General features: G+C 34.4%; 1 protein-coding gene across 2 annotated transcripts in view; it reads right to left on the minus strand.

The window, feature by feature from the left end:
* Positions 1-5,573: 5,573 nt before the first annotated feature.
* Positions 5,574-14,536, minus strand: part of LOC18446095 (DEK domain-containing chromatin associated protein) — a 28,315-nt gene continuing 19,352 nt past the window's right edge. For both annotated transcript variants that reach the window (XR_016042668.1, XM_011629496.3), the window contains 4 exons: positions 7,332-7,854; positions 7,059-7,171; positions 6,883-6,913; positions 5,574-6,005 (listed from right to left, as the gene is read on the minus strand). Coding sequence is in view for 1 of the 2 variants with exons in the window: in XM_011629496.3 (XP_011627798.2) it covers positions 5,842-6,005; positions 6,883-6,913; positions 7,059-7,171; positions 7,332-7,854 (831 nt within the window). In the remaining variant the exon portion in view is untranslated. The remainder of the gene's footprint in view (positions 6,006-6,882; positions 6,914-7,058; positions 7,172-7,331; positions 7,855-14,536) is intronic.

The following is a 14,536-nucleotide window of genomic DNA, read 5'->3' on the forward strand; positions in this document are numbered from 1 at the left end:
CCCCCCTGCAAAAATTCTCGGGTTAGAAAATCGGGTAAAGAATTAGAAGACCCGGGAAGATGTTCAATGGAGAAATCAAAGGCAGAAAGTATTGCCTGCCATCGAGCAAATATTTGTTTGGAAATCAAATTTTTAACATCTTTTTGCAGAATATCTTTGGCTGCCTTGCAGTCTGTTCGTATAAGAAAAGGTTGGTTTAAAATGTCACTTTGGAATTTTGTGACACAATGAACAATGGCTAATAATTCTTTTTTAACCATTGAATAATTTAATTGGGTGGAATTCCAAGCCTTTGAAGTATATCGTATTAATTGTTCTTTGGAATCTATTTGTTGTTTTAATATACCACCAAGTCCTTTATCGGAGGCATCACATTCAATTATTTTGAAAGCAGTAGGATGAGGAAGAGAAAGGCATTCAAGGGTTTTTACCTTACTCTTTATTACCTTTATTGCTTGAGTATGGATGTCAGACCAAGGAGGAGGATTCTTCTTGAGTCTATCATATAATGGTTTGGAATCCAAAGCAAGGTTAGGATAGAAATCACTTACGTAATTGAGGCATCCTAAAAACCTTTGTAATTCAGTTTTATCAAGAATCTTATCAGGAAATTTATCAGCAAAAGCTATAGATCTATCTATTGGAATAATACTGCCATGGTGTATCATATGTCCTAAAAATCTAATATTGGTTTTGAAAAGTGTAACCTTTTTGGCAGAAACCACTAAGCCTGCTTGACTAACAGCATGGATAAATGTATTTATGTGTTTAATGTGTTGATCAATTGATTCAGAGAATATTAAGACATCATCAATATAAACGATCATAAAAAGGTAGTAAGAGTTGAAATGCAGTCTTGTATTTATCTTGTTCCTGGATCTGGATTTGCCAGTATCCGGATTTCATATCAAATTTTGAAAATATGCAAGCCTGAGCAACTCTGTCTAATAAATCTTTTTTATTAGGTATTGGATATCTAATCCATTGTAATACTTTATTTAATGGTTTATAGTTTATTACCAATCTAGGAACTCCTCTTTCTTTTTCAGCATTTTTATTAACATAAAAAGCTGCACAGCTCCAAGGGGAAGAACTTGGTCTAATGAGCTTTCTCTGTAGGAGTTCTTCTATTTCTTTTTTACACATTTCTAATAAAACAGTATTCATTTGTATTGGCCTAGCTTTTGTAGGGATTTGACTTTCAGTGAAAGTTGGTTCATATGGCAAACTGATACTATGTTTTTTCCCTATCCCAAAAAGCATTAGGATGTTCGTTACATATGGAGGTTTCTATTTGCTTTTGTATTGATTGAATCTTTTGTTGGATTGAAGGCATTTGTAACTGCTCTTCAATTACTTTGTATTTAATTTCTTGTTTAAGAGTGCAAAGAAATTTTTCTTTGCCTTGTAATTGGCTTTTGACATTATTTAATTCTTTTAGTTTTGGTTTATGTATGAAATTGAACTGTATTGGAATATTTTGAATTGTTGATGAAATTCCTTTTTCATCAATAGTTAGAGGATATAACAATGTTAGGAATGGAACTCCTAAGATTACTGATTGGCTTAATCCTTTAACCATGATGAATGGTGTATCAATACATTGATGATTGTTACATACAGAGGCGTTGGATAATTTATATTTAATAAATAACCTACTACCATCTGCTGTACCATCTGCTGTATTTAATATTTGAGTAGTTTTGTCAAAATATTTGGAAGGTACAAGTCCTTCGTTTATGCAATTGAGATCAGCTCCTTAATCTATAAGGGCTGATGTTTCAAAACTATAATTTTTAGCAACAATGATTTTGACTTGAACAAACCATTTTTGTACAACTATTTTATTTATTAAATTAACTGAAGGAATTGGTACTGTTGGTATTTCACTAGTCTCTATGGGACCAGTAGTTTCTATTGGGTTATCTGTGATCAAATCATTGAATTCTATTTCATCTGTCTCAGACTCTTGTTGAGACATTTGTTGTAATTCTAATATTTGAATTCTTCCTTTCAATTGTACTATTTCTGATTTTATTTCTTTAATTTCTTTTTTGAGATCAGATATTGTGGGTTCTTTTTGAGAAGTATGTTGATCACTTACTCTTTTGATAATAGCAGAGAAATTATATTCATCTGGATTTTTGATAATAGGTGATTTTGATTTATTTTTTGTAATATTAATAAATTGGGTAATGATAGCTCTTTTCTCCTCAGGATCAGTTATTTTATCTATAATGTCCAGTATAAAATTATCTTCCTGAGTGAGTGTGTGAACATTATGCTGAGGTAAAGGACAACTACAATCTTCTGATGATTCTGTAGTAGTCTCAGTAGTAGAAGAACTATCTGAACCTATAAGATCAAGATCATTACTATCTATTTCTTCAGTATAAGAACCACTAGGAGTAGAGGAGGAAGAATCATATGATATTATATGTTTTAATTTTGCTTTAATTGAATCATCTAAATTTAATGAATCTATTTTATTTTTTAATTTACATTGGTGTTTATAATGTCCTATTTTACCACACTTATAGCATACTGGGAGTTTACTCTTTCTCTTTGTATTGGGAGAAAATTTTTTGAGTAATTTTCTTTTTGATTTTTTATAATATTCCTTATCCTTATTCTTCTTTTTGGTCTTGATGTATTTTTCTTTTTTGTATTTTTTCTTTTTCTTTTTGACGTCGTATGTATAAAGGAATCTGTCAGCCCACGGGCTAACAGCTACAGTGTCCGTCAATGGCCCAAATTGAATCTTGGCTTGATCTAATGGTCATGATATCATTTCGTATTTCAATTTCCAAGTCCAAATCACTTGAAATTTTGATGGTCTATTTTTAAAAATTAGGAGAATCTATTAAAAATATAAAAATATAAATTCGTAAAATATAAATTGATAAAAATACCCCCAAAATTTTTCGTGTATTTTGGCCAATTTTTATTTTGTAAATTATTTTTTTTTATTGGGTGCACCTTGATAAGAAGAATTAACGTCTAGAATTTCATACCATTTGGATTTGTAGAAAAAAATTCACAATTGAAATACGAAATGACGTTGTGACCGTTTGATCGGCCCCGATTCAATCTGGACTGTTGACTGACACTGTAGCAATCAACTCGTGGGCTGACAAGATCATTTCCCTTATATCTACATATGGGCAATGATTTCATACAACGGTTGCATCATAGTATGATGCAACCACACTTCTAAAAAACCATGTTTGTGGTATTTGTCTAAAATTTTGCACACTCTCTCTCTTCATATCAATAATCAATCCCATAAAAAAAAGTTCAATTTAAACCCAATATATGGTCAAAATTAGTCCCCTCCAACAACGAATCTAGGCCATTCATTAGGGGAATTTCAAGATCTTATCCTCCCCAAACTGAAAACCATTTTTTCCTTTTTCAACATTGTTCATCTAATGATAATAAAACCATCTAATAAAAATCGAAAAGAAAAAAAATCATTCTAAGGCCTAGATCTAAGCATCTTATCAAGATGGACGGCCTATGTTAATTGGGCTAAAAAAATAGTTTTTGGGTTGCATTTTCAACTTTTTTTTTTTATTTGTGATTGGTCGTTAGAATGAAAAGAGTGAATATTTCAAATTTTGGATAAAACAAATGGCCCTAATATGGTTTCTTAATACTGTTGCATTATACCATGATACAACCGTTGCATAAAATCATTACCCTATATATATATATATATATATATATATATATAGCTGGGATCTAACGATCACTGATGTTCGATAGTGCTTGAATTTTATTTTTCTTTCTGCAAATCTAAATCACTTAAAATTTTAGTCGTGTGTTCTTCAAAAATAGGTGAATCTTCGAAAAATATCAAAAATTTCAAGTGATTTGGATTTGTAGAAAAATAAATAAAATTCAAGCACTATCGGACATCTGTGATCATCAGATTGGCCCAAATTCAATTTGGGTCGTTGGGCTCATATGTTCATATGAGCTAGCGGGCTAATCTCATCTTTTTCCATATATATATATGGAAGACACTACAAAATGCCTATAGGCGAAAATGAAAAACGATTTCACCTACCGTCATCACCGTCCAAAGTTCATCACATGGTTTAGATTGTCTGGTAGTGTTTCCATTTTTTTTTTTTTCTACAAATCGAAATGACCTGAAATTTGGAGTGTTTGTTCATCAAAAATAGGTAAATATACGAAAAATATAAAAAAAAAATATTTTACACGAAAAGATTTGACCAAAATACCCCCAAAAAGTTCCAGTTATATTTTGGTACATGTTGCTTTTTATGAATTATTTTTTTTTATATTTTTATTAGGTGCACCTCACTAAGATATATATACGCTCCAAATTTCAAGTCATTCCGATTTATATAAAATAAAAATAAAAAAAAATACTACCTAACAATCGTAACCATGCGATAAACTTTAGACAATAATGAAGGTAGACGAAATCATTATTCATTTTCACCTATAAACATTAGGAATACTTTTCATTCATATATATATATATATATATATATATATATATATATATATATATATATATATATATATATATATATATATATATATATATATATTCATATATATATATATAATTGCTTAATGATACTTCAACCAGTAAAACTTGAACAAATATCTTCAACTTACAACGCTTCCCTCTCTCTCTCAACACCAATTAACCAAGGACTCTCGAGCTAAAATCTCCCTTCAAGCACTTGTCTCTATTTCGCTATACCAACTTGCATCGCACTCTCGAATCGTCCAATAATTCTCAACTACAACACGAGCATCTTTTAGCCGTTCCTGCACAGATCATGATCGAATTTATTGGCTTCTCCAATGAATCGAACCATTCCAGCCATTTTTTTAAGAAAATCATAACTTCCCTCCCGAATTTGATTCATTTGTTTTTTTGGTATAAGATGGTTCAGTGGCTATGTCGTTTTCAGTAAATTTGATTTTATTTCATTTTTTTCAAAAAGTTTGTAGAAGTTTTGCAATCATTCGTAAACGCTTTTCATTAAACGATCTAAAGGAGTCCTGAAAATTGAGTTGGGTCGAATCAATAGAGAAAGAATCGTAGGCAGTCAACTCCCTTAATTTGAGTGTCAAATCTACATCTTCCCAATAATTGGCTAAGTAAAAATGGAACAACTAAAAAACAGATAAATGTTTTGTGAATCATAAATGTAAAATTGATAATATAAATGGACAGAGTTAACTGTGAGAGAGAATTTCCTCTTTCCATCCATCCATCATTCCTTCCAGAGGGCAATCGCAGAAAACTGGTTCCTTCCAGAGGGCAAACGCAGAAAACTGGTTCTTTCTGTGAGAGAGAGATGTGGCACGCAGGACACAAATGGATGAAATTTGGGCTAGTATATAACCAAAAGCCATGTAAAATCACCTGAAGCTCAAATTTAAACAAGCCAAAAGTAAAGCAATCGTCGGCAAAGCCATAAGCAATGGCATATAGCATGCTTGCTCCAAAGGTTGTTCAAATCGCCAAAAAATAAGCCACTAATAATGCAAGCCAAAGAAGACACCAAACTAACATGGAGAAATAACTTAAAAAGCCCCAGGGCATTGAAGGATCAAACTCCTTGGACATAAAATGCAGAATACAAAGGATTCATTACAAAAGCAGTGTACATGAAAGGCCAGTAGCTGGAGAAAAACTCATTATGTTCAAATCCAACAATAATGGTAGAAACTTGGCATGACCAGCTACTTGCAACATAGAATATCCTAACTTTGTTGTAGCAAAAGAAAACACAAATTGGAAGAGTAGGAATAATTAGCCATTTCAAAGTACACTCTCCTTTCAAAGCACTATGCCTTTTTTGAAGCTTTGACAGGGGCCTCTGAAGGGGCCCCCTTCCCAGCATTAGCATCTGACTCCTCATCCTCATCCTCAGCAAGCTTTGTCAGCTCATCTTGAATCATGATTTTCACTGCTGATTTCCTTTCTGTAAGGTCAGTGTTGAAGTGTGCAGCTGCAAAGAGTTTCCATGATTAGTCTCATTGTATATATATTGTTAAAAAAAAAAGTCTCATTGTATATATCTACATCCATCTATCTAACGAATGAGAATGATTGTGACCTTCATGTACAAAAGATAAAGAAAAAGTTTATATAAGGATGCAACCTTATAATGTAGAACTACAGATGCATCTTAAAAAGCCATCGGAAAAGATGGTTTTAATGTTGAAAAACCCTTTGATTGATCATCTCAACATTGAGATGTATGACCATGAAAAATAAAAAGATTTTAAGTCTTAGAAATAGAGCATTCTACAACATATTATCTACACCGTCCATTTTCAAGATTTTCATATGTTTATAGATCTACTTGATTTTAACTATTTTTGAAATTTAAAATTTTATAATTAGATATAAAAATAGATTTTGAGATAATCCTAAAAACATTTCACATCAAAATTATATACCATGATAAAATTTGAAGGCACACCTTACCTCTACAGCTACGGATGCAACCGTATGCCAACTGCACCCAAAGATAAATGGTCTCTTTATATCTATATATATATATATATATATGATAAGACCGTTTATTTTTTACACAAGGAGGTCACAACCACCAAAGGCCATTAGATATAAAATCCAGTGGCTAAGGGTGTGTCATTAACTAAGCTCAAAGTTCAAAGAAACATTTCTCAAGCCTTGAATGCACTCCAAGCCATCAGATTCGGCATCCAATGGTTAGGAGTAATTGTGACCACCTCATATCATAGGCCAATAGTCTTAATAGTATACAATCCCAAACAGTTCTTTTAAAGCACAGTTTCAATATAAAGAACATGGTGGGTATGCATGCATGCATATAATCACATTTAGAAGAAATAATTTACCAAGCTGTTTGAGGATATCCGTGAATGTTGCCTGTTAAGAAAGAAAGAAACAAACATATTAGGAAGAAAATGAATATTGAATTCCAAAAAAAATAAATGGAAGGGACATATTATCAAAATAACTAAACAAACAAATAGGAATAACAAAGATGAAGTATTGTAGAGTAAATACTCACAGTGTTGAAATCAACTTCCTTTAAAATATCACATATCGCCTTCCTCAAATCCTCTTCACTAGGTACATCAACACTGGACTCAGTTGCAGCCTTGCCTTTGTTCTTCCTTCTACCTGTCATAGGCAAAAAAATGCAAACCATGTCAAAGAAGCTCCACGATATCTAGTTTCAACTTTATTCTGAAAATAAAAGTATAGTTTCAGCTTTTAACAATAGCAGATTGATTGTAAACTTTCTGAAGACAAAGGCAATGGGATCATTCAGTATTCGCACCAGACTTCTCTTTGGTGGGTGATTTTTCCACAGTTGAAGACTTGGCATGGGACCCTACTTTGTCTTTCTTCTTTCTTGAAGAGCGAGGACTGGCATCATTCTTATCATCAGATTTGGGCTTCTTAGATGCAGATTTTGAAGGACTCTTTGAAGGTTTGCTTGGAATGACCTTCTTAGGTGTTGAAGCTTTCTTGGAAGGTGACTTCTTAGCAGTTTCCTTCTTTGAAACCGACCTTTTAGAACCTCTTCCATGTTTGCCACGTTCTTCCTCTTCCTCTTCCACTTTCTCTTCCTCTTCCTCTTCCACTTGCTCTTCCTCTGCCTTCTCTTGTTCTTCCAAATCTTCTTCCTCTTCGCTACCTTTGTCTGACTCCTCCATGGCAGCCTCATCTGGAGACGCACTTTCTTTCTCTCCCTCAACTTCTTCCATTTCTTCATCTTCATCTTCCTCCTCATTGTCATCCTTCACTTTCGAAGCACCCTTTTTGTCCTTTGATTTTGGGGTGTCAGCACTCCTTTTTTTCTGCCAAATGCATTGTCTACCAAGTCAGAAATATGAAAAACAGATCAATGAATCACATGGCATGCCAAGAAATAGTACTATATGTATAAAATGAACTGGGTAAGCAATTATTGCAACAATATCGAATGTATGATCGTAAACCAAGGCCAAAACAACAAGTGCTTCCAAGAAGAGGAACACCTTGACATATAAAGATCATAGGACAAACATGCCATGAATATGTTGCGAAAAGTATACAACAACCCACTGAAATAATAGACATTAATACAAAGGAAACTACACTAAACCAAAACAACACATGACCCAATGGTGAGTCCCACTGTTCAGAGTGTAACAGTCCATTTTAAAGGATGGCATCCCCACAATCCATTTTCTCCCTCATCAAAAAACAAATCGATGATATTGAACCCATCCAATATGGTCTTTCTGAAGTTAAATCACTTGAACACGCCACGGTACACAAATTATGAAATGATATTAAATATGTAACGATACCATAACCAACTCAGAATTCTCCATCGATGTTATTTTTCCACTACACTTTCATCTACAAGAACAGATAGCAAATGGCTATCACCCATAGATATGCACTCAGTGCATAAGTAATATAGATATGTTATCTCTCTCCAATTTCAATTATCACTCATTTCCGCAGCGGCACTTCATAATATGCCAGCAAAGCTAATATCTGTGGATATTGTATAAGTCCCAACTGCTGCATGTAATTAAATGACACCGATCAGTCACTCATTTCGCATAAAATATGGTGGTAGACCTGCGATTTCATAATGTTTGAACACTGTAGGAATTCATTCACAGAAGTTTTAAGTCATACAGGGGCATCGATATTTCAAAAGAGAGAGGACTACAAAAGCTAGGTCATAAAATAACAGTGAATTGGCTTAAAACAGGGTACATCCAGAAGACAACACGGCAACAGCGTTAATGGAAGCTACCCAAGTGATAACAGAAAATACAACTAGCACGTTGAATAAATGGAAAACCAGGAGATGCTCGGGGCTGGACCAGCACGATCCTTGAAATACAGAGACCATCAAATTAGTAGAATGATCGTTACACAGCCAGTTATACCAAACTTGTTTCAAGCGCTAATCTCTTGGAAACTCGAACTTAAAGAAACAAAATGACCTCATACACAAGTATATGCGGACGACACAAGTGTGCACCCAATGAATGAATTCTACCTTGTAAATCCCACAGAAATTAGACATTAGGGAAGATTTGGTTTATATCACACCAGCTCAAGTTCCTTATTTGTCAAAATTAAAAAAACAATTTCCAAAACTCAAATGGAGAGGAAGATTGTTCAAGTTCGGATTATAATAAGAAAGAGCTATCATGATTATGGCCCTGTCAGAATGCACATGTATGCGCACATAAAGCAGGCTTATAGAAGCACGAGGGTGGGTGCCAAGATTCTTGCCACAGATATATACATTGTTGCACAAATTTTTCATGCAAAACGATATATATCAGCAATACCGCCTTCCCTTAAGAAGGGCATTTTGCCTCCAATGACAATAACTCCTCCTGGCACAGGCACCATATCATCGCATCTGAACAAGGCCCCTATGTTAACAACTGCTAAAAACAATATAAATGAGCTAGTCATCTCAAGAAGCTCAAAATAGACCATGTCATACAAAAACATGCAAAATGTGGGAATTCAAATGTCATGCGAAAATGTGGAGTCCGTAGATATCAAAAGAAAAAAAAAAAAAGTGTCATATTTGCATCATTTCAGAAAAAAGGCCCAAAGCTGGAGCCAAAGGCGTCAGAAAACAAAAGCAAAGCACTAACTATTAGAATCAAAGCACAATAATACGTCGTCTTTTAGGCCCCTATTATTATCACTGAAATACCTTCTTGAAACAAATCAGGATTGGAGTTGTGAAAAGGAAAATTGGGCATGCTATTAAATTTTGAAATTAAGTAGAAAGGTACCTAAAAGTAATAGGGAGCTTTCAATGCATATGTAACCTACCTAAAAACATGATTGGCAAAAAAATGAGTACAATTTAAGGGAAGTCACAGTGGATGTGTCGTGAAAATGAGGAAAATTCAATCATTCCACCAATAGTTATATCCATCTATGATATATCTAAAAGGCCTAGCATTTTGATATTTAAAAATTAAAATTAAAACATGGTACTCATGTTGAAACTTGCGCATACTGCCATAGTACAAATACATAGTTTTGCTGCCCAATCAATTATATTAGAAATCAAGATTTCTAAAATTAATTTTCAAACCAGAAGTATAAAATCCCAATATACAGAAAAAGAAAGCTCAATTATATATTTAGCTATATTTGTAGACTTCTTTAGCCCATTTTGCCCACCATCGTACTTTTCATATATACAATGGCAATCGTACAGTTTTTATTTTTTATTTTTATTTTTATTTTTTTGTTTCTTAAACAAACTACCAAAAGAACATTTCCAAATTGACTAAAATGCTTCTCTACTGAAATGGAACCACAACCAAATCTGACAACATTGGAAAACAATGCTATCAGATTTGCTCCACTTTGGCTGAAGAATCTCAAGCCTTCAGCTCTGTCTTTAAAACCTAGCCAGTTGGGATGGACCACCAATCTATTTTTACTTTACACTAGCGCAAGAAACATTCCAGGAAATGTTTTCCATGTTCACTTTTTCCCCTGTTAGGTCTAAAAAATAACACAAATAGTCCTTATATCAAAGTGGCCACATAGCAGAAAATATTTGTTTTGCATTTATATGAAATAACGCTAGAACGGAATATACCTACAAGTGTCCACCCAAACTCACCCTAAGTGAAGCATGGAACAAATAGTTAGTGGCCAGACATGGCCCGCTTCACGTCTCTTCAGCCGAGTCTAGCCCACTTTGGCCAAATCTGCCTTTGATTGCCTATGTATTCATGTTTGACAGAAATCTGGCAATTTCTCTACTTTCCAGACAATTCGCCCAGAAACCCAAGGAAACAAAAAAAGCTCCTCTTAGGCTCATATAACATGTCCAATCTGATGGGAGAGAATTGAAGATGTTAAAGGGGTAATTCAGTTTGCTTGATTTGTTGGGACAAAGCTCATAAGTTCCAGCCTTTTACCTCCCTTACCTAACGAGGAAATCTACCACTAATTCCAAGACTAAGGACAAAGTATTAGGTCCATTTGTATGGACAGCTAGGACAAACTTCAAAGATTTAATCCCTTGACCTCCCTCAACTAAAGCAGGATGTCTACCAGACTACCACTCATGCATTTCAAAGGTGCAGAAGCCTTCTTTTCCATAAAATTTCCTTGGAAGTTCTCATTTTATCATCTTTAAAAAATAATCAATATTTTATTTTTTGAAAATACAATTTTTCTACATGTTAAAACTTCTTTAATTAAGAGAAATTTAAACTTTTAAGTCCTCCCAAAAATTACAGAAATATCTTCTATTCCTAGGCCAAATTGAACCAGGCTCCCAAGTGAACCAGACAACATTGAAAGAAACAATAAGAGAAACCAGTGCTTAAAGAAAAAAACTTGGAACCAGGTGAGAATGGAACTCTAAACACCATGCCATATTCAGCCACCACTCTGACCACCTCTGCCTCAAGCCCATGCTCAAAGAAACCAGTGCCAATTATTGAATGAAAAAATAATTTTATAGTTACAAAATAGTATACACTTTCATGTTTGATAAAGTATTTAACATATAACACTAACACAATCCATATTATCAGAGTTAATCAATATTGTTCGTTTAACATCTGAGCCTGCATTAGTTTGACTGGTAAAGCGAAGAACTTCAGCTCCTCACAATCATTCAAGTAAAAAAAACTACAAATTGTAACAAGACAAAGAATTGAGAATTTTAACAAAACTAATCAAAAGGGAAACATATTGAATATTTATTGCAAGAAATCCATAAACAAGAACACCCTACTCCAAAAGCTCCATATATTCTTGGTGACATTAACCCAACAACCAAAAGAAAAAAAAAAAACATTTTGTAAAATGGACAGATATTATTAGGAAACATATTGAATATTTTGTTGCAAGAAATCGATTAACAGGAAAACCCTACTCCAAAAGCACCATATATCTTTTGTGACATTAACACAACAAACCAAAAGAAAAAATAAAACCATTTTGTAAAATGGGCAGACATTATTATTATTATTATTGTTATTATTATTTTGATGGTAGGATCTTCGTAGATTTGGGATTCATAATGTTCAATCACAATTGAACATCAAATCTCCAAGGACAAATATTAGTTCTAAAAAACCTACCTAAAAAGAAAATTGATGTATAGATCCCAAAATCAATATTTAAGAATGAAAACCTTTTCCATCATAGAGCCTCTAAAAATGATATACTTGTTTCCAAACCCACAGGACACTGATAAGCATGAAATCCAGGGAACTTAAAATTTCAGCATCTTTCAATACTTACCAATAATGCTAATGACTTAAAAGTCATTACTTGGTGATCTTATTATTGAATGGATCCAAAACAAAGGGTTTCCAGAAAAATGATGGTAAAGCATCTCTTGCTCATTCCATACAGCATTTCACTTGGGCATTTGGCCGAAATGAAACAAAATTAATGACATTGATTGTACTGTCATCATTTGCTTGTTTGGCCAATTAAACAGCCTTTTGATTTCCTCTTTGAAATGATTCTCTATAAATTATATGGAAAGCATACTATAATCCATATGACCACATGAATCATGTGAATAAAAGGGCCATCGCCATCAATGTGTGGGTTGGATGCTAATTGAGGAGATAGTGGCACAGAAGGTCAAGCATAGCTCCAAATTTTCTTTAAAAGTTTGAATCAATCTAGATGAACAGCTGGAACTCCACGCCCAAGCAATGACAACAGCAGAATCCCCTTAGGAGTAATGGGGTCTCTCAAGTCCAAAGGAACTTTCTGATACCATAAGGAGAACTAGTGCTTCCACTTCTTTGGCATCACAGCAACCGAACAACAATAAGATCGGGGCCAGATGATCCCTAAAAATACCACCCAAAGTGGCAGGACCAGGGTTGCCCTTCTAACTTTAATTGAAATTGAGTTTCACCACGCCTTTTTGAAAAGACCATCAAGATGCAATTGCCCGGGCTACATGTCATAGAATGCCACAAAATATCCAGGTCAGTACTACGAGAAATGCATCAATTGCAAAAGAAATTCTGGGTACCCAAAGGTGTGTCAATCCTTCTGCTTCATTGGCGTTGCAACAACCCACAAATACTAAGAACAAGAAGATGAAGGACCAAACATCCCAGATGGAAACACTGGCAGGACCTCGTTTGCCGTCAATCCTTAGTTGAAGTGAGCTTGGCTACACCCCCTTGAGAAATAAAACATTTCGATGCAACTGGCCAGGCTCCACACAATAGAATGAACCCCCAAAATTGTTTCAAGCCCCAAGGCAAGATATGAGTAGGGTCTTGATTACGGTTGCTAAAACGTAGATCAGGACTCTGTTCTCTATACACTGTTCTCTATACATTCGGCATCACTAGTACGTGCACACAACTTTTTCATCCCCCCTCCCTTTCTTGTCCACCACTTCTATCTAGTTTCACAGTCCCAACTTTCTTGGTTCTCCTTTCTCTCCTATTCCTCCCGTCCCCTTTCTTGGAGTATACATCTCTGGTTCTTCGAACTTCATAGAAGAAACTCTGCTGAAAAATGCCTTTACTGTTACAGAACCAAAGCAATTGGCTGACAACCGTTGCGAGATGAAGACAGCAATAAAACTCGCAAACATAGAAAAAGTGAAAAACAATCATTTGCCACATTATCTCTCCAAGATCCAGGACTCCAAACACCTAGTCCTCCTAGGCCATCAAACATGCAATGCAGTGGCATAAGGATTCCCCACATTAATGAACAAGTCTGACAAAGCAATCACGAATGATTCAGGTGTCCTCTAGACATCTCTCATTGTTCGAAAATTGGGGCACCTTGGGCGTCCTTGCCCCTAGGAGCCCACCTAAGCGGACGCCTCAAGGAAGGCAATGTGGAATAACATGGCCGAGGGCAGAAAAAGCCCCTGGCAATGGGCAAAACTTTGGGGGGTCTAAACCCCAAAACCAAAAAGTAAGGCCCCTTATTAAACCTATTAAGGGGGCTTACTGGTTTTGGGATTATATCACTGATTTTTTGTTGCTCTAATAGAAACTAATGGACTAGGAGCAAGTGATGGTTAATTTAAGAATTAAGATGTGATTTCTGTTGATTATTTCAGCAAGATGGCTTCTTTTATTCTTTAAATGAGATTTTGAAATGATCATGGATAATAAAAAAGACCAGTTTAGATGATATGTGGTAATCAATGTGCAAGGGACCCTTGCAAATTAGGGTTAGTTGTATTTTTTGGTTAGATGGGAGATTAATTACAAACCCTACAAAAATTTATAAGAAATTGGAATATAGATCAGTGAAATATATGGTGGTTTGATATTACGCAACAAAGAATTCGGGTGAAAAAGTAAAAAGAATATTGTATATAGTCCTTCCGGTATATATTTGAAGTCATTGGGTATTTTTGTTTGATAAATAGATTATGGCTCAAAAAAAAATCTATGTTCGAAATAAAATCCATGTGTCATTTATTCGCTTCCAATGAGGTGTCGATAGTCCCTGAACAACCACAACCATTTACCT

This window comes from Amborella trichopoda, chromosome 10, assembly GCF_054954075.1.
Source record: "Amborella trichopoda isolate Santa Cruz 75 chromosome 10, AtrichopodaSantaCruz75HAP2 v2.0, whole genome shotgun sequence".
NCBI classification, from domain to species: domain Eukaryota; kingdom Viridiplantae; phylum Streptophyta; class Magnoliopsida; order Amborellales; family Amborellaceae; genus Amborella; species Amborella trichopoda.